At 41.8% G+C, this 26,191-nt stretch overlaps 1 protein-coding gene across 22 annotated transcripts in view; it reads left to right on the forward strand.

The window, feature by feature from the left end:
* Window positions 1-26,191, forward strand: part of OSBPL1A (oxysterol binding protein like 1A) — a 235,807-nt gene that overhangs the window by 199,480 nt on the left and 10,136 nt on the right. For 18 of the 22 annotated variants that reach the window (XM_086372945.1, XM_086372944.1, XM_086372943.1 and 15 more), the window contains 6 exons: window positions 16,300-16,434; window positions 17,601-17,698; window positions 18,768-18,950; window positions 23,418-23,525; window positions 24,851-24,940; window positions 26,058-26,184. In XM_086372945.1, coding sequence (XP_086229071.1) covers window positions 16,300-16,434; window positions 17,601-17,698; window positions 18,768-18,950; window positions 23,418-23,525; window positions 24,851-24,940; window positions 26,058-26,184 — 741 coding nt within the window. The remainder of the gene's footprint in view (window positions 1-16,299; window positions 16,435-17,600; window positions 17,699-18,767; window positions 18,951-23,417; window positions 23,526-24,850; window positions 24,941-26,057; window positions 26,185-26,191) is intronic. The other 4 variants (XM_086372948.1, XM_086372947.1, XM_086372946.1 and 1 more) reach the window with 1 other exon arrangement.

Raw genomic sequence — 26,191 nt, forward strand, 5'->3', positions numbered from 1 at the left:
AGTTGGACACGACTGAGCGACTTCACTTTCACTTTTCACTTTCATGCATTGGAGAAGGAAACAGCAACCCACTCCAGTGTTCTTGCCTGAAGAATCCCAGGGAAGGGGGAGCATGGGTGGGCTGCCGTCTATGGGGTCGCACAGAGTCGGACACGACTAAAGCAATGCAGCAGCAGCAGCAGCATTCATAGAGTATTAGTCATAGAGTTTATTAACTTAACTTCAAAGCGTCAGTCCCAGGTGGTGCTAGTGGTAAAGAACCCGCCTGCCAGTGCAGGAGACATAAGAAACACTGGTTCAGTCCCTGGGTCAGGAAGATCCCCTGGAGAAGGAAATGACAACCCACTCCAGTATTCTTGCCTGGAAAGTCCTATGGATAGAGAAGCCTGGTGGGCTATAGTCCATGGAGTTACAAAGAGTTGGACACGACTGAAGCAACTTAGCACCCCTCAGGAAACAGCCTGTGTGAGGAGGTAGGTGGCTGTGAAACCAATTGGAATTCGAATTTGAAGTGAAGGTAGATTTGAAAACTCTCCCACTGCACTTTGGTGATTCTGTTCCACTTAACAGTCCAGACACTTGGCTTCAGGTCCTTTCTGTGTGAGTAGATCTCAGAAGCTGTGGACAGACCCTTCAGCTAGCTCTTCCCATAGCTTCACGTTCAATTTCTTCTTTTCATGAGAAAAAAAAAGTGTTGGTCGCTCAGTTGTGTTTGACTCTTTGCAACCCCATGGACTGTAGCTCACCAGGCTCCTCTGTCCATGGCTTTCTCCAGGCAAGAATACTGGAGTGGGTTGCCATTTGCTTCTCCAGGGGATCTTCCCGACCCTGGGATTGAACCTGGGTCTCCCGGATTGCAGGTAGACTCTTTACAATCTGAGCCACTAGGGAAGCCCTGGCTTATCTTTTTATGATAAGAAGTCTCAAAAGTTGCAGGGGAAATCTGATATGCACCGTAGCTTTTCACGACATCTCTGTCGACTTGAGCATGTGAGAGCAGAGTGGGGAGTGTGGACACTCTGCTGGAGACCTCCCGGTTCCCGTTCAGCTGGGGTCTGGTCCCAACTTTCTCAGAAGTCAGTGCTCCTTATTTATGATGTTGTAGTTTATGGTGTAGTGTCAGGAAGCCAATAAGACATGGCTTTTCAGAATCCATGATAGGCGCTTGCCTGCCAGGTGTGGTCTAGGTATAGCTTCATTTTATCAGGAAGGAATGGAGGAGGAAATGGCAACCCACTCCAGTATTCTTGCCTGGAAAATCCCATGGACAGAGGAGCCTGGTGGGCTACAGTCCATTGCGTCGCAAAGTCGGACACGACTTAGTGCCTAAACACCACCAATCGGGAAGGAAAGTCAGCGTCTTCAGGCATGTGATGCCCTGGGTCCCTGAGCACCTGCTCCAGCCAGGCTCATTGTGCTCCATCCTCCACTGCCACATACAGGACACATTCTACTTTGCTTTCTTCCCCAAAAGAACACAGGGACTTAGATTTCCAAAACTAATGGCACCCTTTTTTTTTTCTCCCAATCTGTTTTGGACAGGATTATGTTACCCAGTGTTGGGTTATATACTACACGAAATGAATACTTTACATAACTGGAATTCAATCCTAAATCTCTCTGCGATTGAAGCTCTTACCAAACAGATTCCCATCTGAGAGTTACTACTGGTGCTGGTTAGGAGTTGGAACTCTTTGTTCCTTATTTCCTTATTCCCGTCGTCCTTTAAAGGATTCTGGTGTCATAATCCCGTTGTCTCCTGTTTCCCCTGTTTTCTTTCTCCTCTTCTCTCCAATCCTCTTACAATTTGTCAGCAGGACTCACCCAGTGGTTAGGTCATGGGTCACCATGCTTAGTGACTTTGGAAACCAGAACCAGCGCCAGGTTGAGCAACCAAGGCATCCGGACACAAAATTTGAGTCAGTGCCTGCCCCTGAGGGCACTTCTACTAAATGTCTTGGAGTTGTAGAATATTAATGCTGAATTATTATAAAAGGGTGAGGAAGATCTGTTATATTATAAATACTAAGTTACTAAAGTAAAAATATTCTATCATTCTTAAAGTTACCCAGTACAACCAAATTCCATAAGAGATTTGAAAACTTTATCTGTTTTTTTTGCTCCTTTAACTCCTGTTTCCACTCTATATTTACTATAGAGTATTACTCTAACCTAATTTTTTTCATCTTTGTAAGTCTTTTATTGAGTACTCTATCATACTTTGCTATCCCAAAAATATAGAGTAAAATTAAAATTTAAGAATTTATATGTTATGGCCATAAGACTTGGGTACTAAAACTTTCAATTTCTTCTTACATGAATGATCAAAATAACAAATGTTACAAAGTTTGTGAAACTATACCACAAAAGATAAAATGTTATTCATTAAAAAGGATTTTTTCATTTGCGTTAAGATATCCAAGAATGAATTTCACGCATTGCTAGAATGAGGGCACTAACAGTTATGTTCTTATTTTTTAGTAGATTTGAAGATTAAGAAGACTTGCTTATATTAATAGATGGGAGTAGGAGTTCTGTGTTTTTTTAATATCTAGCAATATCATCTGTTCTTTGGCCTTTTCCCGACTGTATGTCGAGTCAAATGGTAATATATCATCCATCAAAAATAATTTCTTATGATCCACAAGTTGACAGCTCAATTAAGACTTCTTTTTTTTGGGGGGGGGGGGGCAAACATTTTTAATTGTGGTAAAATACATATAACATAAAATTTGCCATTTTATGGGCCAAAGAACTAAACGGACATTTCTCCAAAGAAATATACAAATGGCTAACAAACACATGAAAAGATGCTCAACATCACTCATTATCAGAGAAACGCAAATCAAAACCACAATGAGGTACCATCTCATACCAGTCAGAATGGCTGCTATCAAAAAGTCTACAAATAATAAATGCTGGAGAGGGTGTAGAGAAAAAGGAACCCTCCTACACTGTTGGTGGGAATGCAAACTAGTACAGCCACTATGGAGAACAGTGTGCTGCTGCTGCTGCTGCTAAGTTGCTTCAGTCGTGTCGGACTCTGTGTGACCCCATAGACGGCAGCCCACCAGGCTCCCACGTCCCTGGGATTCTCCAGGCAAGAACACTGGAGTGGGTTGCCATTTCCTTCTCCATTAAGACTTCTTTTAACGTTATTGGAAACCACATTTGAAAACTCTTAACTTGCAGGAGGTCTTGTTACCCTCCTTGGAGTCCTGGGCGTCTGGGTCTCTGGGAAATGCCGCAGAGACACATTGCCAGGGCTCTCAACTTTGATTCTTGTAACTCACATCTACCTTGCAATACTGAGAAAGGGTTGAGAAAACGGAAAACATTTTCCCTAAAACGTACCTTGTATAATCTTTTTTTCATGAAATACTTTTGTCTTACCATGAGCTTTAAATGTTTTCCCTGAAAACCTCCGACTCATCTCATTCCCTTGACACAGAGTACCTGCCAAGTGACCTCAGAACCAGACGCATCCCTGGTCAGTCACTGTCAGGACTGTGGTGCTATTTTGGGGTTCAGATAAACACATTGGTCTGTGTCACTGTGACAACTGTCTGATTCTTGAATTCTAAATATAAGCTCTAGATAAGATTTGGAGCTTTGCCCAAACGAGTACATTATAACATAAATACTGACTTAAGAGACAGGAGGCAGAAGAGGCAAAGTAGTTAAACAAAATGTGTCATCTCTACCACCCCACTCTACAGTGATCTGAAATAAATATCCGAGAAGTGACCAGAAGACCCTGCTTCTAATGTCGGGTCTTTGTCTTATGAGAAACAACAGGCCTTGACTTAAGGAGATTTCCTTGGTACGAACCAGTACTGTATTTCTTTCTTCTTTTTTTTCAACTTTTTATTTTGCATTGGGATATAGCCAGTTCACAGTGTTGTGATGGTTTCAGGTGAACAGCGAAGGCACTCAGCCATGCATGTACATGTATCCATTCTCCCCCAAACTCCCTCCCATCCAGGCTGCCACATAACATTGAGCCGAGTTAGCTGTGCAATACCATAGGACCTTGTTGGTTATCCATTTTAAATATAGCAGTGTGGCCAGTACTGTATTTCTAAACTTCCTTTGCTTGGTGCCCTGAAGATTTTCCCACACTGGGGCAAAACTGCTATGCTAGGATTCAGGATGGTGTAAGGGGTGGGGTCTCCCACCCCTCCCCACACCAAGTAAATGAAAAGTGAAAATGTTAGTTGCTCAGTCGTGTCCAACTCTTTGCAACTCCGTGGACTGTCCATGGAATTATCCAGGCAAGAATACTGACGTAGGTTGCCATTCCCTTCTCCAGGGGATCTTCTCAACCTAGGGATTGAACCTAGGTCTTCTACATTGCAGGCAGATTTTTTATCAAACAAAGGGCGTTGTAAAAGGAGAAGTGGGAGAAGGGCCACAGTGTGCCTTCCAAAGCAGGTGCATCCTTGGCCCATCAGTTCTTAGGTAGGAGAGTGTGTGGAGGGTGAGCACCCATGGGTCAGTTCCCCTTCAGCATCCCTGCCCACAGTCACCGGGAACCTTCGGAGACCGTGGCTCTGGTCCAAGCGTCCAGCCAGTCTTTAGGCATCCTTCCGTGTTCCTGCCTCGTGCTGGCCTAGTAAGAGGGCTCGCGCAGCCTCCCAAGCCTGACAACGTTCAGCTATGAGACAGGAAGAACAGGAAAGGAATATATTGTCCCTCAGTGCTTCCCTTGTCTTCTTCCTCCCTGGTTTTCTTTTTTCTGTCTTTTTTTTTTTTTCGCCACTGGCTGCATCCAGCTATCCGTGGTGTGGTTCATTCAGTTCACACACAGACACCCCTGTCCAGTGTGTAGATTCTTTGTTTCTGGGTGGCGTGCTCCCCAGGGCTGGTCTGTGAGAGCCAAGGAGCAGAGGTGTAACCACAGCAAGAGGCAGGAGAGTGGCAGGCTTGTTCAGTCTGCGCATCCAGAGTGGTCCCCAAGGGCTGTCCTGCGAGGTCTTGGTGTGGCCACTTTGGGCGTGATTGGTGTATTAGGATGGCAAGAACCCCTCCGCAATGGTCAACTTATAGAGGTTAGACCTCTTGTGGAGAGGGAGGGGACTGGGTAGCATGAGACGGGAGAGACCTTTGACCATCCAAGGCCCTTCTGTGTAAGGAAGATACATTTTCACGTCTTTGGTAGCTGTGCAAGGTAGGAGGGCTGTTGTGGAGAGAGGATCCAGTGCCAACCTTGGCACACCCAGGGGACAGAGCCCAGGCTGCTGCCAGTGTTGCCCGTCAGTGAAGAACCTAGAAGCCCACTTAGTGCTTGGGTCGCACACCTGGGTGAGCATCCTGCCTGCTGGCAGAATTAGCTTAAGACCGAAACTGAGCTGCTCTCTCTAACCCAGGTCTTAAATATTTGCACGGTTGGCCATTACGATGCTAGGCGTAACACTTATAAACTGTTTTTCATTTCAGACTTGGCCTTGCCTGTGGGTTGTTTATATAGTGCTTAAGGGACAAAGCAGCCTGCTTTTTTTTTCTTCTCAGTTTGTCAGCTGATGAGCAGCTGCAATTAAGAGTTTCTTCAGTTTCATCATTGGTTGCTATTAATTTGCATGGATAAATTTAAACTTTGCTTTCAGCTGGGTCACAAGGTAGAATTGCCTGGCATAAATATTTAATTTTTCCAGCTGACTGAAGCTTTCAGTGATAAAAGCATTCTAGCTCATGTTTCTTCCTGAAACTTGACCTTCATAATATGCATTGTTGCTTTTCCTATTACTGGAATATATACCCTATTAATTGGTTGTATACAGCATCTAGAGAATCCAATACCAAACTTCATTGTCTTGTAAGTAAAAATGGTGTCTCTGTGAATTTCCAAAAGGAGTGAAATATAATTTGTATTGCCACGTTTTTCATTATATATCCATTATATAAATTTAAATTTAAGCAATTAAAATAATTGTAAGATTCAGTTCAGTCGCTCAGTCATGTCCGACTCTTTGCGACCCCATGAATCGCAGCACGCCAGCCCTCCCTGTCCATCACCAACTCCCGGAGTCCACCCAAACCCATGTCCATTGAGTCAGTGATGCCATCCAACCATCTCATCCTCTATCGTCCCCTTCTCCTCCTGCCCTCAATCTTTCCCAGCATCAGGGTCTTTTCCAATGAGTCAGTTCTTTGCATCAGGTGGCCAAAGTATTGGAGTTTCAGTTTCAACATCAGTCCTTCCAGTGAACACCCAGGACTGATCTCCTTTAGGATGGACTGGTTGGATCTCCTTGCAGTCCAAGGGACTCTCAACAATCTTCTTCAACACCGCAGTTCAAAAGCATCAATTCTTTGGCGCTCAGCTTTCTTCACAGTCCAACTCTCACGTCCATACATGACCACTGGAAAAACCATAGCCTTTGAGTAGATGGACCTTTGTTGACAAAGTAATGTCTCTGCTTTTTAATATGCTGTCTAGGTTGGTTACAACTTTCCTTCCAAGTTTAATAATAATTACAGGCTAATAGAGGCAGAAAAATTGCAAGTTCATTGCTGTATTTTAAACAATCTGTTAGACTGTTCTACGCAGTCGAGGTGGTTTTTGCGGTTGTCTGGATCTGTATTTGTATGTTCCATCGGTGCTTTTTCTGTCCCTTCCACTCCCTGTTGCCTGGGCCACAAGCTTGCCTTTTCATTTCCTTGAATGCTTGCATTCTGAGTTACTGAAAGAAGCAGGAGGAAGGTGTTTAAATTATTCTTGATTACAAAATTAGATTAAAAGACCCTTTTAGAATTTGGGGAGCTTTTCAAATGATTAAAAAGGAATTTGCCCATTGAATGGATGATAAAACCATGTCCTTTGTAACTTGGTCTCCAGAGTTGACACCACACTCTTTCATTGACTTGCTGCTTCATATGAAGTCTAACCAACAGGTGCTGAATAGCCAGTGTCTACCAGGCTTGTGCGGAGAAGGCAATGGCACCCCACTCCAGTACTCTTGCCTGGAAAATCCCATGGACAGAGGAGCCTGGTAGGCTACAGTCCATGGGGTCGCTAGGAGTTGGACACGACTGAGCGACTTCACTTTCACTTTTCACTTTCATGAATTGGAGAAGGAAATGGCAACCCACTCCAGTGTTCTTGCCTGGAGAATCCCAGGGACGGGGAAGCCTGGTGGGCTGCCGTCTATGGGGTCGCACAGAGTCAGACATGACTGAAGTGACTTAGCAGCAGCCCCAACAGGCTTGTGACTGTCCCATTGTTGCTTGTTTATTTTCTCAGGAATATATATGTGAGGGTACGGCAATGCATAATATAGAGAGAAAAGATTAAGGCCCTAGGCCTGGATTCCCCTCTGTCACCGTCATTGTTGTCTAGTCGCTAAGTCATGTCTGACTCTTGTGACCCAATGGACTGCAACCTGCCAGCCTCTTCTGTCCATGGGATTCCGCAGGCAAGAATACTGGAGTGGGTTGCCGTTTCCTTCTCCAGGGGATCTTCCTAACACAGGAATCGAACAGGTCTCCTGCATTGCAGGTGGATTCTTTACCGACTGAGGTATGAGGGAAGCCCTGAGCCACAATAATTGTGTGTGTGTGCGTAGTGTGTATGTGTGTGCTCAGTCGTGTCCAACTCTTGTGGCCCCGGGGATGGTAGCCCACCAGGCTCCTCTGCCCATGGAGTTTTCCAGGCAAGAATACTGGAGTGGGGTGCCGTTTCCTACTCCAAGGGATCTTCCCAACACGGGGATCGAACTCGCATCTCTTGCATTTCCTGCCTTAGTAGGCGGATTCTTTACCAGTGGCGCCACCTGGGAAGTCCACCATCATCATGAAAGCAACAGGTGTCACCCTCTGGTATGTCTTTTGTTCCCTCAGAGAGTGTTTAATAGTCATTCTAGTATTTTTAGGGGGAAAAGTTCAAATTCAAACTTCCAGATAAAGTTCTTCATTCCTTTGCTGAATAAATCCTTTTAAAATTCCTTTAAACCTCACCCTGCTAGTGTGCACCACAAAGCAAAATGTAGAAACGAGAGCAGAGCCAGAAATGGCATCGCTCACGTCACACACCGTCAAGGGCCAGGGCTCACATCGCCGCCCTGGTGAAGCCCGTCTTCTTGGCGATTGGACCAGACAGAGAGCCTTGGTGGGCCTACACGATGCCTCCCGGCTGGGGCGGGGAGGAGGGGGAAAAGAGGTGTCCTTCCCTCACTCCCTCACCTTTTAAGCTCAGAACTCAAGCCACGCTGCCCCCAGGGTGGTGCTTCTGCAGCTCGGCTGCCAGGTGACAGGACCAGGTATCCCAGCCTTTGAAGCCACCTTGCCTCCTCACAACCTTGGAGGACTTGGCAGTCTTGCGTGTTCTATTAACAGTAATGATTATATAGTTGACATGTATTGCTCGCTTAATGTATGCCTGGCACTGTGGTGAGTGTTTTGTGTGAACTAATCTAATCCTGACAGCGAAGTCCCCACTTGGTGAAGTGACACAGGCATTAGGTAGCAGGGGCGTGTGCTCTCAGCCCATTCTTTTCTGTTGTTCTTTTCAAGTTATAGGATACATATAGTGTAATGGTTACCATTTTAGCTGTTTGTAAGAGTGCAGTTCAGTGACATTTGTGCATTATCTTTGTGCAGTCGTCAGCTCCACCTCTCCACGAAACTCTTCGTCTCACATAGCCGATGCTCTGCATCCCTGCATCAGCAGCTCCCCGCACCCAGCCCTGGCAGCCACTGTTGTGCTCTCTGTTCCGAAGGCATTCTTTCAGCCACAGCCCTCTGCTGTCCCTGGACCCCAGGACTGGACCATCCTGAGTGTATCTAGCTGCTCCTGCTTTCCCATCATGCCAGATACACTGTGTTTCTTTTGTCTGTTTTATGACTAGCAGAATGTCAGCCTGTGTGTCCTAAGGTGTTCCACCTTCCGTGGTTCGAGGTTGTCAGCTTCCCCATCCCTTCCTTTGGCCAGGCTGAAAGTGTTAAGATTTTTAAATTGTATCTCTTGTTTTACCCCTGATGGTAAGAGAAATACATGTCCCTTTTAGGAAATTTAGAAAATACAGAAAAGCGCAAAGATCATCAAGATTACCTGGACTTCCAACTCCTAGAGACAACCGCTGTTAACTTTTTGATACTGCTACCTTCTAATATTTGTCTATATAACATATAGTTTACAAAATATTTTTAAACATGTTGCATTGTAACCTATTATTTCACACATTTTCTCACGTGAACTAGTATCCATCATTCAACAAGAGGGTTCTGAGCTCAGGGAGTTGGTATTCCAGTGAAAGAGTCGAGAGAGGCTAGTGCTTTGTGATAAATGCCCGAATCGGAGTAAACTCGGGGCAGTGGGAGTACACGGGAGCCCGTGGGGGCAGGGGCACCTGTGTTGTGCTCTGTTCTGAGGGGATGAGGACACAGCCAAGTGTGAGCTTTCACCCTTCCCTCGGGAGTTGTGTCACTGGGTACTTAGCAAGTTGTGCTGGTTAGTACCCTGACATAGCAGCAGGTCGTCCAGTCTGTGATCAGATGCTCACTTGTACAGTACAGATTATGTGTTCCAGGAGCTGGGAGAGGTGAGAAATCGAGGAGAGGCTTGAGCTGGGCTTTGAAGTTCTGCTGGGGAGGAGATACAAGCGTTAAGGGAAGTGAGGAGGGCGTTCCAGGTCAGGATTGGCTATAACAAGACTTTTATGTTTTTAAACATTAATTAATTGATTAGACTGGGCGGGATCTTTAGTTGAAATATGTGGGATCTAGTTCCCTTGAACAGGGATCGAATCTACACTCCTGGGAGTGTGAAAAGTTTCTAGAAAGATACGTTGGAAGAATTTTATTTCTATATGTGTACTTTGTATGGTCAAGTTGCTTTAAAAGAGATTATCTTGGCGAACTTTTTTTTTTTTTTTTTTTTTTAGGTACAATTGACAAATATTAAAAGTCTGTATCAAGATGATGGGATGTATGTATGTATTGTGACAGGATTCCCCCATCAAGCTAATTAACACACTCAGCTCCTCACATGTGTAGCTTTTTTTGGTGACAGCATTTAAGTTCTACTCTTCTTTCATTTATACAAAACAGCATTATCGGTTGTCTGCCATGTTACGTGGTAGATCCTCAGGACTTATTTATATTATAACTGAAAGTTCATACACTTTTACCAACTTCTGCCTAATTTCCCCACCCTGAAGCCCTTAGGCAATGACTTTCTACTATGTTTTTATTGGTTCAGTATTTTTTTTTTTTATGGTTTGCCTGTGTGTGATACAATGCCATATTGTCTGACTGGTTTATTTCACTTAGCATAAGTACCTCCAGTTTCATCCGTGTTGTCATAAATGGCAAAATTTCCTTTTGTGAGGCCAAGTAATATTCATGTGTATGTGCACATATAGATACAAACACACACACATACACACCCCCCATGTTTTCTTGATCCTTTATCCATTGATGGACACTTAGCTTGTTTCCATTGTGTGTTCTTGGCAAGAATTAATTGACCATAAATGCATGGATTTATTTCTTGGCGCTCTATTCCATTCATCCACCTGTCCATTTCTATGCCAGTTCTGTACTATTTTGATTAGTATATCTTTATCATATAGTTTGGAATCAGGGGGCTTGATGCCTCCAGCTTTGTTGTTCTTTCTCAAAATTGGCTATTCAAGGTCTTTTGTGGCCCTGTCAAATTTCGGGATTGTTTTTCTTTTATCTGTGAAAAAATGCCTTTGGAATTTTGATAAGGATTGCGTTGACTAGATCACTTTGGGTAGTCTGGACATTTTAACAACTTTTGTAATCCATGAGTACAGAATATGTTTCCATTTATTCCTGTCTTCTGTGATTTCTTTTGTTAACGTCTTACAGTTTTCACTGTAATCTTTCACCTCCTTGGTTAAATTTATTCCTAAGTATTTTATTCTTTTTGATGATATTGTAAATGGGATTGCTTCTGATAGCTTATTCTTGGTGTATTGAAACACAACTGGTTTTTATAAGTTGGTTTTGTGCCCTGCAGCTCACTGAACTCACATATTGGTTCCAGTGGTGTTTTGGTGGAGTCTTTAGGGTTTTCAATTTATAATATCATTTGCAAATAGAGATAATTTTACTTCTTACTTCCTAATTTGAATGCATTTTCTTTTTCTTGCATTAGTACTCTGGCTAGAACTTACCATGAAAGGATGAATTTTGTCAAATGCTTTTTCTGCACATCTATTGAGATGATCATATATTTTTATTCTTCATTTTACTAATGTGGTATATCATGTTGATTGATTGGCTTGTGTTGAACCATCCTGCTTCTCAGGAATAAATCCCACTTGATCATGGTATATGACCCTTTAAATGTATTGTTGAGTTCAGCTTGGTAATGTTTTCTTTTACATCTGTGTTCATAGTGGATATTGGCCTATAATTTTCTTTTCTGGGTCTGCCTTTGTCCTTCTCTGGTTTTAGTGTCAGGATAATGTTGACCTTTGATGCTTTTGAACTGTGGTGTTGGAGAAGACTCTTGAGAGTCCCTTGGACTGCAAGAAGATCCAACCAGTCCATTCTGAAGGAGATCAGCCCTGGGATTTCTTTGGAAGGAATGATGCTAAAGCTCAAACTCCAGTACTTTGGCCACCTCATGCAAAGAGTTGACTCATTGGAAAAGACTCTGATGGTGTGAGGGATTGGGGGCAGGAGGAGAAGGGGACGACAGAGGATGAGATGGATGGATGGCATCACTGACTCAATGGACATGAGTCTGAGTGAACTCCGGGAGTTGGTGATGGACAGGGAGGCCTGGAGTGCTGCAATTCATGGGGTCGCAAAGAATCGGACACGACTGAGTGACTGAACTGAACTGAACTGAATGTTGACCTTGTAAAATGACTGGCAATGTCCCCTCCTCTTCTGTTTTTGAATAGTTTGAGAAGGATCAGTATTAATTTCACTTTAAATGTCTGGCAGAATTCACCAGTCAAAATATCTGGTCTTAGACTTTTGTTTGTTGGCAGGTCTTTGATTACTGCTTCAGTCTCTTTACTAGTAATTGGTCTGTTCAGATTTCCTGTTTCTACATGATTCAATTTTGTTAGGTTGTTTTTTTCCAGGAATTTATCCATTTCTGAGGTTGTTGATATTTCTTCCTACAGTCTTGATTCCACCTTGTGATTCATCCAGCCTTCTCATGATGTACTCTGCATATAAGTTAAATAAGCAGGGTGACATTATACAGCCTTGTTGTACTCCTTTCTCAATTTTTAACCAGGCATTTGTTCTGTGTCATTCTAACTGCTGCTTCTTGACTTGCATACAGCTTTCTCAGGAGACAGGTAAGGTAAGGTGGTCTGATACTCCCTAATGTTTATGTTTAGGATTCTGTTTTTTAATCTTCATTCTAGAGTTAAAAGTGAACTACTTAGCCCCATTCAATATTTGACTATCCTTCAGTTAAATTTTTCTGTAAAGAAAATGACCATGATTGAATGAACAGATTGGAAGTACTGCTCCTCCCCTTGATGTTAAAAGAAAATGTGACTTCCAGGCAGCAGTAGTAGGAGTACAAATAGGATAAAGGGTTTTTGGAAGGCATTCAGCTTGGTAGTAATGATAAAAATTTTAAATGAGTGCACACCTTTGACCTAAAAAACCCACTTATAGAAATTTACCTTAAAACCATACTTGCTCATGTTCTAAAATATTAAATTGTTCATGGTATAGCTATATATGAAAGTGAAAGTGAAGTTGCTCAATCGTGTCTGACTCTTCGCGACACTGTGGACTGTAGCCTACCAGCCTCCTCCATCTGTGGGGTTCTCCAGGCAAGAATACTGGAGTGGGTTGCCATTCCCTTCTATATATATATAGACTTAAAAAAATTTTTTTAATGAATAAATGTAGCATTTGCTAATGTGCCCAGAACTAGTCTAAGTGTTTTGCAAGTATTGGTCTTAGAAGAATGCCTTGTAGTAGATTATGCTATATACATTGTTGGATTAATGCCATGGTATTGTAAGGACGCTGGCAGAGTTTAACTTGGCCGGAGTTGCATGACTGCTAAATGAGAGAGCCTGTCATGGAGCTCAGCCTGGTTCTGATGTCTTAACCACTGAATAGCACAGGGATTACAAAGAACTTGACAGACTTAGGGATGTACTGTATGTGTGCATAAGACCTCCAAACACAGGGACAGCAAAAAAGGCAAGTAAATGAGCCAGTACACAGAGCAGATGCCATGCGTTAAAAAACTCCAGTAAGGTATATGTGTGCACACACATGTACACACATGTGTGCAAACGCACAGCAGTGTGTCCCAAACTGTGGTTGATGCTTCGGCTCTAAGGAAAGGAGCATTTTCATGTTTTTACTTCTATTACTGAGCATTGCATATTCCTCTTTAAAAAAAAAAACCATGAAGGTATTTTAAGTAAAAGAGAGAGAGTCTGAGACATCTCAGTTAAGACAAGCCTTGGCAGTCCCCGCTTTCTTGACTTGGCCCACCAGTGAGTTTCTGCATTTACCAAGATCTCAGGGTGTCACATAGTAAAGAGCCTTCTGTTCTTTATCTCCTTATACATTCCTATTCTCTTTTGTCTTCCCAGACAGGCAGTGTAAACCTATCATTTCTTTTCATTACATTGAGCTGCTACATCTGTCTGCATTCTGCAGTATTTTATGATAATAAATGAGCTTCTTGTGTGTGTGTGTGTGTGCGTGTGCACATGCTGGTTGTGGTTTTGTGAAGGTCACTTTATTCTTAATTGTGCACATCTGTAAGAATGTAGATGTTTAGAGGGGTGGGCGGAAGCAGGTGGCATTCCACCTGGGTGGTGCCTTGGGGTTGTTCACATGACCGTGGTTTTAGTTAGCAGGTTTCATGAAGGACCTGATTCCCATGAGAAAGGTAAATAATGATAGGTGGAAGGTTGGGAAAATTATCAGAATAATCTAGAGAAAACCAAGATCAGATCAGATCAGTCACTCAGTCGTATCCGACTCTTTGCGACCCCATGAATCGCAACATGCCAGGCCTCCCTGTCCATCACCAACTCCCGGAGTTCACTCTGACTCACGTCCATCGAGTCAGTGACGCCATCCATCCATCTCATCCTCTGTCGTCCCCTTCTCCTCCTGCCCCCAATCCCTCCCAGCATCAGAGTCTTTTCCAATGAGTCAACTCTTCACATGAGGTGGCCAAAGTACTGGAGTTTCAGCTTCAGCATCATTCCTTCCAAAGAAATCCCAGGGCTGATCTCCTTCAGAATGGACTGGTTGGATCTCCTTGCAGTCCAAGGGACTCTCAAAAGTCTTCTCCAACACCACAGTTCAAAAGCATCAATTCTTCGGTGCTCAGCCTTCTTCACAGTTCAACTCTCACATCCATACATGACCACAGGAAAAACCATAGCCTTGACTAGACGGACCTTTGTTGGCAAAGTAATGTCTCTGCTTTTGAATATGCTATCTAGGTTGGTCATCACTTTCCTTCCAAGGAGTAAGCGTCTTTTAATTTCATGGCTGCAGTCAGCATCTGCAATGATTTTGGAGCCCAGAAAAATAAAGTCTGACACTGTTTCCCCATCTATTTCCAATGAAGTGATGGGACCGGATGCCATGATCTTCATTTTCTGAATGTTGAGCTTTAAACCAACTTTTTCACTCTCCACTTTCACTTTCATCAACAGGCTTTTTAGTTCCTCTTCACCTTCTGCCATAAGGGCAGTGTCATCTGCGTATCTGAGGTTATTGATATTTCTCCCGGCAACCTTGATCCCAGCTTGTGTTTCTTCCAGTCCAGCGTTTCTCATGATGTACTCTGCATATAAGTTAAATAAACAGGGTGACAATATACAGCCTTGACGAACTCCTTTTCCTATTTGGAACCAGTCTGTTGTTCCATGTCCAGTTCTAACTGTTGCTTCCTGACCTGCATACAGATTTCTCAAGAGGCAGGTCAGGTGGTCTGGTATTCCCATCTCATTCAGAATTTTCCACAGTTTATTGTGATCCACACAGTCAAAGGCTTTGGCATAGTCAATAAAGCAGAAATAGATGTTTTTCTGGAACTCTCTTGCTTTTTCCATGATCTAGCGGATGTTGGCAATTTGATCTCTGGTTCCTCTGCCTTTTCTAAAACCAGCTTGAACATCAGGAGGTTCACGGTTCATGTATTGCTGAAGCCTGGCTTGGAGAATTTTGAGCATTACTTTGCTAGCATGTGAGATGAGTGCAATTGTGCGGTAGTTTGAGCATTCTTTGGCATTGCCTTTCTTTGGGATTGGAATGAAAACTGACCTTTTCCAGTCCTGTGGCCACGGCTGAGTTTTCCAAATTTGCTGGCATATTGAATGCAGCACTTTCACAGCATCATCTTTCAGGATTTGGAATAGCTCAACTGGAATCCCAAGATAAGTTTGTTATCTAAAGAATGTTTATTTAAGATCCTATGGTGCTCCTGTTTGCTGGCAGGATATGGTAGGGAAAGTGACAGTGTTAGTTGCTCAGTTGTATCTGACTGTTTGCTTCCCCATGGACTGTAGCCCACCAGGGTCCTCTGTCCATGCAATTCTCCAGGCAAGAATACTGGAGTGGGTTGCCATTCCCTTCTCTAGGGGATCTCCCGACCCAGGGATTGAACCCAGGTCTCCTATGTTGCAGGCGGATTCACCATCTGAGCCACCAGGGAAGCCCCAGGATATGGTAAACAGAGGTGAAAGGTTGCAATTGAGGTTAGATGACCCCTCCCAGTCATTAAATTATTCTTGGAAGTCTACATGATTGTGTCGTTCTATCAGACAGAACTAAATATCTATTCTGCAAAATATACATTAGCCATCAACACCCTAGTTCATAATGTATATGGACGTGCTCAGAAAACCTCAGTATTGTCTGTGAAAAGCAGTCTGAAGTTCTTCTGAAAAATTGTCCACAAAAGTGGTCTGAGTGGTAGCTTCCTAGCCCGGTGTGGAGGTGCTCGGTCTTGCGTCCCCATCACCTTCATTTGTCATTTGCTAATTCTGATCTGAGGCAGACTTATTAACAGTCGTCATCTCAGTGATCAGACTTATTAACAGTCGTCATCTCAGTGATCACTAGTAGACTGCAGGCTCCTCGAAGCCAAGGAAGAACGTCTGGGTAGTCTTTGTATTTCCTTCAAGGCCTAGAACAGTATATTCCACATGGTTAGATGGTCTGGGAAGACTTAGGAAATTGAACTAATGCTAATTAAATTTCATGGGTCGCTGTTGTCTGTGACTTTCTTTCCAGGAACATGTTATGTCGAGACGGAAGCATGTAGGTTTACTGTGTATTTTGGACATCAGTTTCCATTTTCTTATTCACTAGGAACTCTCCAAGATCACCATGCCAGTTATATTTAATGAGCCTTTGAGCTTCCTCCAGCGACTCACTGAATATATGGAGCACACATACCTCATCCACAAGGCCAGTTCGCTCACTGATCCTGTGGAAAGGATGCAGGTGCGTGTCGCCAAGCCCTGGGAAAGACTGACAGACGTCTTGGAAGGTCTTCTCTGCCACCTCCCCTACCTCCCCGCCCCCAACCTACACGCACAGAGGTCATGTTAAGTTTAATGCGAGGTTAGGAAATGTTATTAATACATAGCATGTTTGGAGTGTCATCTGTGTTCCTTCTGCAGACCAATGAGGATTGGAAGAAAGCAGAAAGGTCCAAAACCAAACCTGAGTTTGGTGAGCTGTTTCTGAGTCATTGTTTTAGAAAGTGGCATTGTGTTGGGGGAAGACACTTCAGCCTTTCAGACTTCTCAGAGTGTTTCTAGGAAGACATGTATATACATACACATATAAATAAGTGTATTTATGCTTATGTGTTTATATAAATATGCACATACTACTATAGGTTGAAAAAGAGGACAAGAAGGAATTGTACTTCTTGATTTTTTTTTTGAAGGGAAATAGTCATGTGATGTATATGGATGGACTAGACACAGGGAGAGTAGATACATTGTTCTCCTTCCAACAAAGCAATAGCATTCTAAATGGAGTCTTGTGTCCTTCCATGTATGTAAAGCAGCTTTTCCCAACCTCACTGGACTTGATACCAATTTGTTTGGTTTTATCTTTTCACCCCATCCTAAAAGGGATGTGAAAGTGTTAGTCAGGCATGTCTGACTCTTTGCAACCCAGTGGACTGTAGCCTACCAGGCTCCTCTGTCCATGGGATTTCCCAGACAAGAATACTGGAGTGGGTTGCCATTCCCTTCTCCAGGGGATCTTCTAGATCCAGGGATCAAACCTGAGTCTCCTGCATTGCAGACAGATTCTTTACCATCTGCTGATGTACTTTTTAGAAATTGTAAAGGAATTAAAAGTAATGTCAGATTTGAGAGTCTTTTTTTAAAGTCCTTGAGAGTATTTGTAACACTGTGAGTATATTTATAAAAACCACAGTTGGGATGACTTACAGGAAGAGACTCAGAGTCATTTTCATTCTGAATATCCACATTGGCTTATTAGTTTGCTTATTAAGCCATCTTTAACATGCAACATAATTAAACTCCGCAGAATCATTTTGTACATTACTGTCTTCAGCAAAATTTCAGTTCCTGAAAGAGTAAGGAGCCAGCGAGGCTGTTTTTAACTTATGCTCACGCTCTGTCCCCCAGTGTGTGGCTGCATTTGCTGTCTCCGCTGTTGCCTCGCAGTGGGAACGCACTGGAAAGCCTTTCAACCCGCTCCTGGGAGAGACTTATGAGTTAGTTCGGTAAGATCTTCCACTCTATTCCAGGCAGATATTTGAATTTGCATGATTTATATAGCTCTTCAAGTGAAAATGGGTATTTTTTGGGCATTTACCAACATTTTGTAAGACTGGAGAAAAGGTAACGACTTTGATGTTTGTTTCTGTGATAGTTGTTATTTTAGAGACTGTCAAAAATATGAAAGCATATATAAAGTGGACCGTTATTAAAAGTAAACGCAAGAATTTCAGTATTCCTGATCTTGCAGGATTAGCTATCATCCTTTCTACTTATGTAGCCCATTAGGATAGATTTTTAAAAAATAACTGTATAAAATATATTAGCATAAACTGTGATTGTTGGCATAGAGGCAGTGAATGTGTCTAAGGGTGCAGTACTGTCTGCCTGCCGTCGCTTGCTTCTTCACACACACAGAATTCATTTGTCTTTTGTTTTTCTGAATCTCTCTCGGTCCACAAGTTTTGATCTCATTTATTCCCTAGATGTTTGAAAAGGAAACAGTGTAGATTCTTCTTAGTATAAAATGGGATGATACGTTTTAAATTTACATGGCTAGTATTGTCAGTTCATGAAAATCACTGCAGTTCATGGGTATTCCTTATTTTAATGTGTTTAAGTAGCTCGATGTATAATAACATTGGTTTTAGTTGTTTGGGATGCATTTTTGCAGTTTCTCATGTATTGTCCTTTTCATCAGGATGATAATAAAGAATCGTTCAGTTTGTCAAATCCGTTTCCTTAATACTTTAACATTGCTTTTTAAAAAGATTTATTTTTAATTGGAGCATAGTTGCTTTACAATGTGTTGGTTTCTGCTGTACAACGACATGACTCCGCTATAAGTATACATATATCCCCTTCCTCCTGAGCCTCCCTCTCACCCCCGCACCCCCTTCCCACCTCTCATCACAGAGCACCAAGCTGAGCCCTCTGTGCTATACAGCGGCTTCTGATGTATATTTTACACATGGTATATATATTAGCATTGCTTTCAGACTGAAATGACAATAATGTATATATTTTGTGATGAGTTTATTATAACACTACCTTTTTTTTTTTTTAAATCTTAAGAGATGACCTTGGTTTCAGACTCATCTCTGAGCAGGTCAGCCATCACCCACCCATTAGTGCATTTCATGCTGAAGGATTAAACAATGATTTCATCTTTCATGGCTCAATCTATCCCAAACTGAAGTTCTGGGGGAAGAGTGTAGAAGCAGAACCCAAAGGAACCATCACGTTGGAGCTTCTTGAGTGAGTTGGAATCATACGTTTTACTCATTTCGTGTGTACCTATGCTATGCTAAGTCACTTCAGTCGTGTCCGACCCTGTGCGACCCCATAGACGGCAGCCCACCGGGCTCCCCCGTCCCTGGGATTCTCCAGGCAAGAACACTGGAGTGGGGTGCCATTTCCTTCTCCAATGCATGAAAGTGAAAAGTGAAAGTGAAGTCACTAAGTTGTGTCGACTCATTAGTATATACACTTACACGCAGACCTGACCTTGTTGTTCAAAAGCTGGAGAAAACAAAGCTGCTTTTATAAGACACAAATTTTCTACTGTCATGTAAAAGACTTTGAGAAATGTGGCAGCAGCCATGGTTAATCAGCCTAGGTATGTGTAAACAGTTTAACTTGATATATGACAGTGGTTTTATGTAGATCTATTTTAAGATTAAGTGGAGTTAATCAGTCCATGACATTATCATGGTAATAATGCCTTGTTTAATCATCTTTTACAATGAACTCACTTTGAGAAATATTGAAATAACAATCACATTGGCACATCTTAGGCATTAGGTTAGTTGAAAGTTCTCTTCTTTTGTGATAGAAAAAAGATTGCCATGAAATATCTCTCCATTTATTTGTGTCATCTTCAATTTTGTTCATTACTGTCTTACCATTTTCAATATACAAGTCTTTCACATCCTTGCTTAAATTTATTTCTAGGTTTTTTCTTTTTTTTTTTTTTGATGCAATTGTAAGTAAAATTGTTAATTCTGTGCTCATGGATTGAAAAAGTACTGTTAAACTTTGTCATACTATACAAAGCAGTGTACAGATTCAGTGTAGTCTCTATCAAAATTCCAATAACGTTTTTTGCACAAATTAAAGAAGACAGTGCTACAGTTTGTATGGGATCACAGAAGACCCCAAATTGGCAAAGCAGTCTTGAGAAAGCAGAACAAAGCTGGAGGCATCATGCTCCCTGATTTCAAACTGTATTACAAAGCTATAGTAATTAAAATATATGATATTGGCATTAAAAGAGATATATAAATCAGTGAAACAGAGTAGAGAGCCCCAAAAATAAGTCCATGCTAGTAGGGTCAACTAAATTAAACAAAGAAGGCAAGAATATACAGTGGAATGACAGTCTTCTCAGTGGTGTTGGAGAAATTGGACAGACACATGCACAAGAGTGAAACTGGACCACTGTTTTATACTATACACAAAATTGACTCAAAGTGGATTGCAAACTTGAACATAAGACTGAAAGTCATAAAACTTCTAGAAGAAAACGTAGGTGGTAGACTCCTTGACATAGGTCTTGGCAATGATGTTTTGAATCTGACACCAAAAAGAATAAAAGCAAAAATAAACAAGTGGGACTATATCAAATTAAAAAGCTTCTGCACAGTAAAGAAAACCATCAACAAAATGAAAACGCAGCCTACTGAATAGGAGAAAATACTTGCAAATCATATAGGCTAACATCCAAAATACAAAAAGAACTCATACCACTCAAGAGCAAAAGAAAAAAAAGTAATTAAAAAATGGGCCAAAGATCTGAATGGACATTTTTTTCAAAGAAGACATACAGATGATCAACAGGAATGAAAAGATACTGTATGTCATTAATCAAGAAAATGCAAATCAAACCACAGTGAAAGGGAACCCTTGTGCATGGTTGGCAGATGTAAATTGGTTCAGTCTCAATGGAAAACAATTTGGAGATTCCTCAAAAAATTAAAAGTAGAACTACCATGATCCAGCAATTGTACTTTGGAATACTTAGCCAAAGAAGACCAAAACATTATCTCAAAAAGATATCTGCACTCCCATGACATTATTATACATATTATACCTGTATAATGTGTTATATTATATTAATATATATATACACACACCTGTTCCACACAACAGCCAAGATACGGAAGTAATCCAAGTATCCATCATTAGGTGAATGGATAATGAAACTGTGGTACACACACATACACGAATATTATTCAGCCATAAAAAAGAATGAAATCTTGCCACTTGCAACAACATGGTTGGACCTCAAGGACATTATGCTGAGTGAAATAAGTCAGAGAAAGACAAATACTCTATGACCTCCTCATATGAGAAAAAGAAGGAGAAGGAGAAAAAATAATAAACAGACTTTAATCCTAGAGTGACTCAGATATTGAAATTTGTATCAAAGATTTTAAAGCTGCTGTTACACTCCATGACATAAAGATGAACACTCTTAAAATGAATAGAAAGACGTTGAAGCAAAGAAACTGAAGTATTTCTGGAAATTTTAGTACTGAAAAAATACAATAACAAATGTAATAGCTGGGATAGACTCAATAGCAGAATAAAGATGATAAAATATGTACAGGATCCACAGGCTGAAAGCTATAAAACCCTGGTTACGGGAATCAAAGACTATCTGAGTAATGGAGAGCCTACCATGCCTCACTGTACTTGGAATCCTTAATGTAATTCATATGTTTGTTCTCCTTTAATTGATCTATAAACAGTGTGTATTAACACAATCCAAATTTAAACGTCCCAGGATGAATTTTGGTAGATCAAGAGATAGTGGATCCTAAAATTTATTTGGAAAGACAAATGAAACACTGTAGCCAAAATAGTTTTGAAAAGGAAGAACAGAATGATGAACTCCTACCTCCTAATTTTAAGACTTTATAGTGAAGCTGTTGCCATCAAGACTGTTATATTGACAGAAAGACAGACACATACATCAGTGGAACAGAGAATAGCATCCAAAAACTGACCCACAGAAACATGGTCCACTGATTTTTCACGAAGGTGAAAGAAAGCACTATTCAGTAATGAAGGGTGGTCCTCTCCACACATGGTGTGAGAACAGTCCGACATGCATGTGTTAAAAAATGAACCTCAACTTACACCTCACACCCTAAGCAAAAATGATCCCAACATAGATCATAGGCTAAAATCTAATGTACAGCTTTAAGCTTTTGGAAGAAAACAGGAGAAAATGTTTATAACTTTGGGTTATGCAATGACATCTTATAATACCAAAGGATAATCTAGAAGAGACAAAATTGATAAATTAGATTTTATAAAAATCTGTTGCTCAGTGAAAAACACTCTTAAGAGAACAAAGAGAGAAGTTAGAGATGGATAAACATTATTGGTGAATCATTTATCAACAAAGGACTTGTATCTAGAATGTATAAAGCATTCTCAAAACAGTAAGAAAACAGACAACCCAGTAAGAAACTGGACAAAAGATGTGAACAGATACTTTACCAAAGAGATATATGAATGACAAATGAGCACACAAAAACACGCTCAACAGCCTTGGTCATTAGAGAAATGCAAAATTAAAATCATAGTGCGATCCCACGACACACCTATTAGAATGTCTAAAATCAGAATTTTTAGAGCTGACAGTATCAAGTGCTGACTAGGATGCAGGGCACCCAGAATCTCATGTAATACTGGGGGATCTGGTAAAAGAGTAGAGCCACTCTGGAGAATAGTCTGGCTGTTTCTTACAGAGTTGACCTTGTGTTAACCAGATGATTCAGCAGTCCACTCGTAGGCATTTACTCTGGAGAAATAGAGAGGTGTATTTTCACAAAGACCCGTGTGCAGGTGTTTATAGGAGTGTTACTTATAACCACCAAGAACTGAAAGCAACCCAGCATGCTTCAGTGAGTAAATGGTTAAACTGTGATACATTCATATAGTAGAATACTACTCAGAAATAAGGACAAATTATTGATACATAGAATTTGAAATGCATTATACAAATGAAACTAATCTCAAAGGTGACATGGTGTATTATCCCATTTATGTGACACTCTGGAAAAGGCAAAACTATTGCAATGGAGAACAAATGAGTTGTTTAGGAATTCCAGGTGGGGGAAGGTTTGACCATAGAGGGTCAGCATGAGCGAATTTGTGGAGGGTGTGATGGAATTTGTGGTTGTGGTACTAGTTACAGTGATCTACACATGCACTGAAGCTCACAGAAGTGAATTTTACTGCTTGTGAATTAAAAATACATTTAAGCATAAGTGTACGAAGATGTAAAATGAATGTTTTCAAAAGCAAAGATTGTGTAAAATTGGAACTTACTCACATACACAAGTTTTTCCCTTTGGCAAGGTGGAAAGTACCAAATAGACCATTTTTCTTTTCTACCTCTAACTTAATTTATTATGTTTTCACCAAACTTTTGAAGGCTTAAGATGATTGTATACATAGTTTAATTTGGAGTTTGGTAGAAGCATAGTTTTGTTTTTAAGTTTTTGCATCCTTTTAAGAAACAATAAGAATTAACTAGATGATACCTGTTTTACTGGGATTAACATCAGTTTTTATAGTCTTAGAGTTGAGTGCTCTCCAGCAGTCTGATAGGTTATCCTGAGTCATGGCATTTGAGGCAGATGTGCTTTTTAAACAGAGTAACACTTCTCACTTCTTTGTCTGGGCTTTGGCTTTCTTTTTGTTTCCTAGACACAATGAAGCATATACGTGGACGAATCCTACGTGCTGTGTGCACAACATCATTGTGGGAAAGCTCTGGATTGAGCAGTACGGCAATGTGGAGATCACAAACCACAAGTGAGCCGGTCCATCGTCCCCGCCCCTTCATTTGCATCAGAGGGGTCTGGTAGTCTTTCTGTAAAAGTTCTAGTAGAGGACATCCCTGGCAGCCCAGTGGTTAAGACTTCGCACTTCCCATGAAGGGGGCCTGGGTTTGATCCCTGGTCTGGGATTGTAGATCCCACATGCCATGTGGTGAGGCCAAAAAAAAAAAGTGCATTGCATTGCAAGGAGTTTCCTGGCAGTCCAGTGGTTAAGACTCCACACTCGCACTGTGGAAGGCCTGGGTTCAATCCCTGATTGGGGAACTTGGATTCCACAAGCTATGCAGCTCGGCCAAGAATATATGTATAAAGCATTTTTAAAAGTTCTGTATATATGGGTATATTTAAAAAAAATCCTAGTAGAGTCTAATGACAACTTAAGAACCAGGCAGTGTAACTCTGTGGTAAACTGAAGCCAGTCCATTTAATGAACAGAATTTAGTAGCTGTGGCTCCCAGGCTAAGTTGCCCCATGGTACGTGGAATATTCAGGACCAGGGATCAAACCCATGTCCCCTGCCTTGGGTTCTGAACCACTGGACCGCCAGGGAAGTCCTTAATGAATAGAGTTTATATTTTTAAGTCTCTAGTTATGGAAGACTGGTGAACTCAGAGCTTCGGCAGCCTCAGGGAATCTTCGTTCCTGCCTCCCTCAGGTCATCATGCTGACACGTTTAGCTTGTATTGTTCACACGGGGGCAGGCGACAGGAGGGACAGGAGAGTTGGAAAGACGTGGATTCAAATCCTACTGTGAGCCTAGGCCTGTATCCTAGTCAGCTCGGGCTGTGGTGACAGAACATGGTGGGCCAGGTAGCTTCAAGGGCAGACATTTATTTATCATGCTTCTGGAGACTTGAGGCCCAGGTCAGGGTGCTGGCAGACACAGTGCTGGGTGAAGGCCCTCTTTCTGGTTTGAAGTTGGCTATCTTCTCAAATCTTCGCCTGGCAGAGTGAGGGATCATCTCCCCAGAGTTTCTTATTCAAAGAGCATACATCCATTCAGTTCTACCCTTAGGACCAGATTACCCGCCTTACATGGGTGACAAGGCTTCACCATATGAATTGGGACGGGGGGTAGGCAGACATTCATTCCATAGCAGCAGCTCACTTATTTTTTATGAACCTTGCTTTTTCTTTGTGGTGGGTTCAGTACTGATTATGGATTAATTGTGATACTCTCTGTGTGGAGCCTGGTGTGAGTTAGAAAATCAGTAAACAGCAGGTGCTGCCAGAGGGTCACTGTTCTTTGCTGCTGCTTCTGTGTTGAACAATAACCCAAGCTCACTGTCTCCTTTACAGGACTGGGGACAAATGTGTGTTGAATTTTAAGCCGTGCGGCCTTTTTGGTAAAGAATTACACAAAGTTGAAGGCTACATTCAAGATAAAAGGTAAAGTTCCATTTTAAATGTTGACTAGTATAGGTGTTGTTCACTAAGTAAAGTGTTGTTATTAAAATCTGCCAACACCGGAATTCCCTGGTGGTTCAATGGTTAATACTGCATGCTCCCACTGAAGGGGGCACAGGTTCGATCCTTGGTTGGGAAACTTAAGATCCCACATGTTGCGTGGTTCGGCCAAAAAATTTTAAAAAAGGAAGAAAAAGAAAATCTGCTGTTACCTCAGTTCAGTCGCTCAGTCGTGTCTGCCTCTTTGTGACCCCATGGGCTGCAGCACACCAGGCTTCCCTGTTCATCACCAACTCCTGGAGCTTGCTCAAACTTACAAGTCAGTGATGCCATCCAGCCGTCTCATCCTCTGTCATCCCCTTCTCCTCTTGCCTTCAATCTTTCCCAGCATCAGGGTCTTTTCCAGTGAGTCAGTTCTTTGCATCAGGTGGCCAAAGTATTGGAGCTTCAGCTTCAGTCCTTCCAGTGAATATTCAGGACTGATTTCCTTTAGGATTGACTGGTTTGATCTCCTTGCAGTTGAGGGGACTCTCAGGAATCTTCTCCATCAGTTGGGAGAAGCATCAGTTCTTAAAAAGCATCAGTTCTTCGGTGCTCAGCTTACTTTGTAGTCCAGCTCTCACATCCATACATGACTACCGGAAAAACCTTAGGTTTGACTAGACAGAACTTTGTCAGCAAAGTAATGTCTCTGCTTTTTAACATGCTGTCTAGGTTTCCTGCTATTATCTAGGAAACAGCATTTCAGTAAATTGAGAAATTCTTCTGCAAGAAATATCTATTTCTTTAAAGAATCTGATTCATAAGCATCTTTATTTATGAAAAGAAGAGCTTCCTTGATGGCTCAGACTGTAAAGAATCTTCCTGCAATGTAGAAGACTCAGATTCTATCCTTGGGTGTGGAAGATCCCCTGGAGAAGGGCATAGCTACCCACTCCACTCTTGCCTGGAGAATTCCATGGAGCCTGGTGGGCTACAGTCCATGGGATCACAAAGAGCTGGACATGACCGAGCAACCAATACTTTCAGTTTATGATAATATTCAATTACCCTGAGACACGGGTTTAATTGTTGGCTCAACATCGATTTCTCCTGACAGCAAAAAGAAGCTCCGTGCCCTCTACGGGAAATGGACAGAATGTTTGTACAGTGTTGACCCAGCCACGTTTGATGCTTACAAAAAAAATGATAAGAAAAATACTGAAGAGAAGAAAAACAGCAAACAGGTAAACA

The sequence above is a fragment of the Bos grunniens genome, chromosome 24 (assembly GCF_055505025.1).
Source record: "Bos grunniens cultivar Pamir isolate PY7600 chromosome 24, Bosgru_T2T1.0, whole genome shotgun sequence".
Taxonomy (NCBI): Eukaryota; Metazoa; Chordata; class Mammalia; order Artiodactyla; family Bovidae; genus Bos; species Bos grunniens.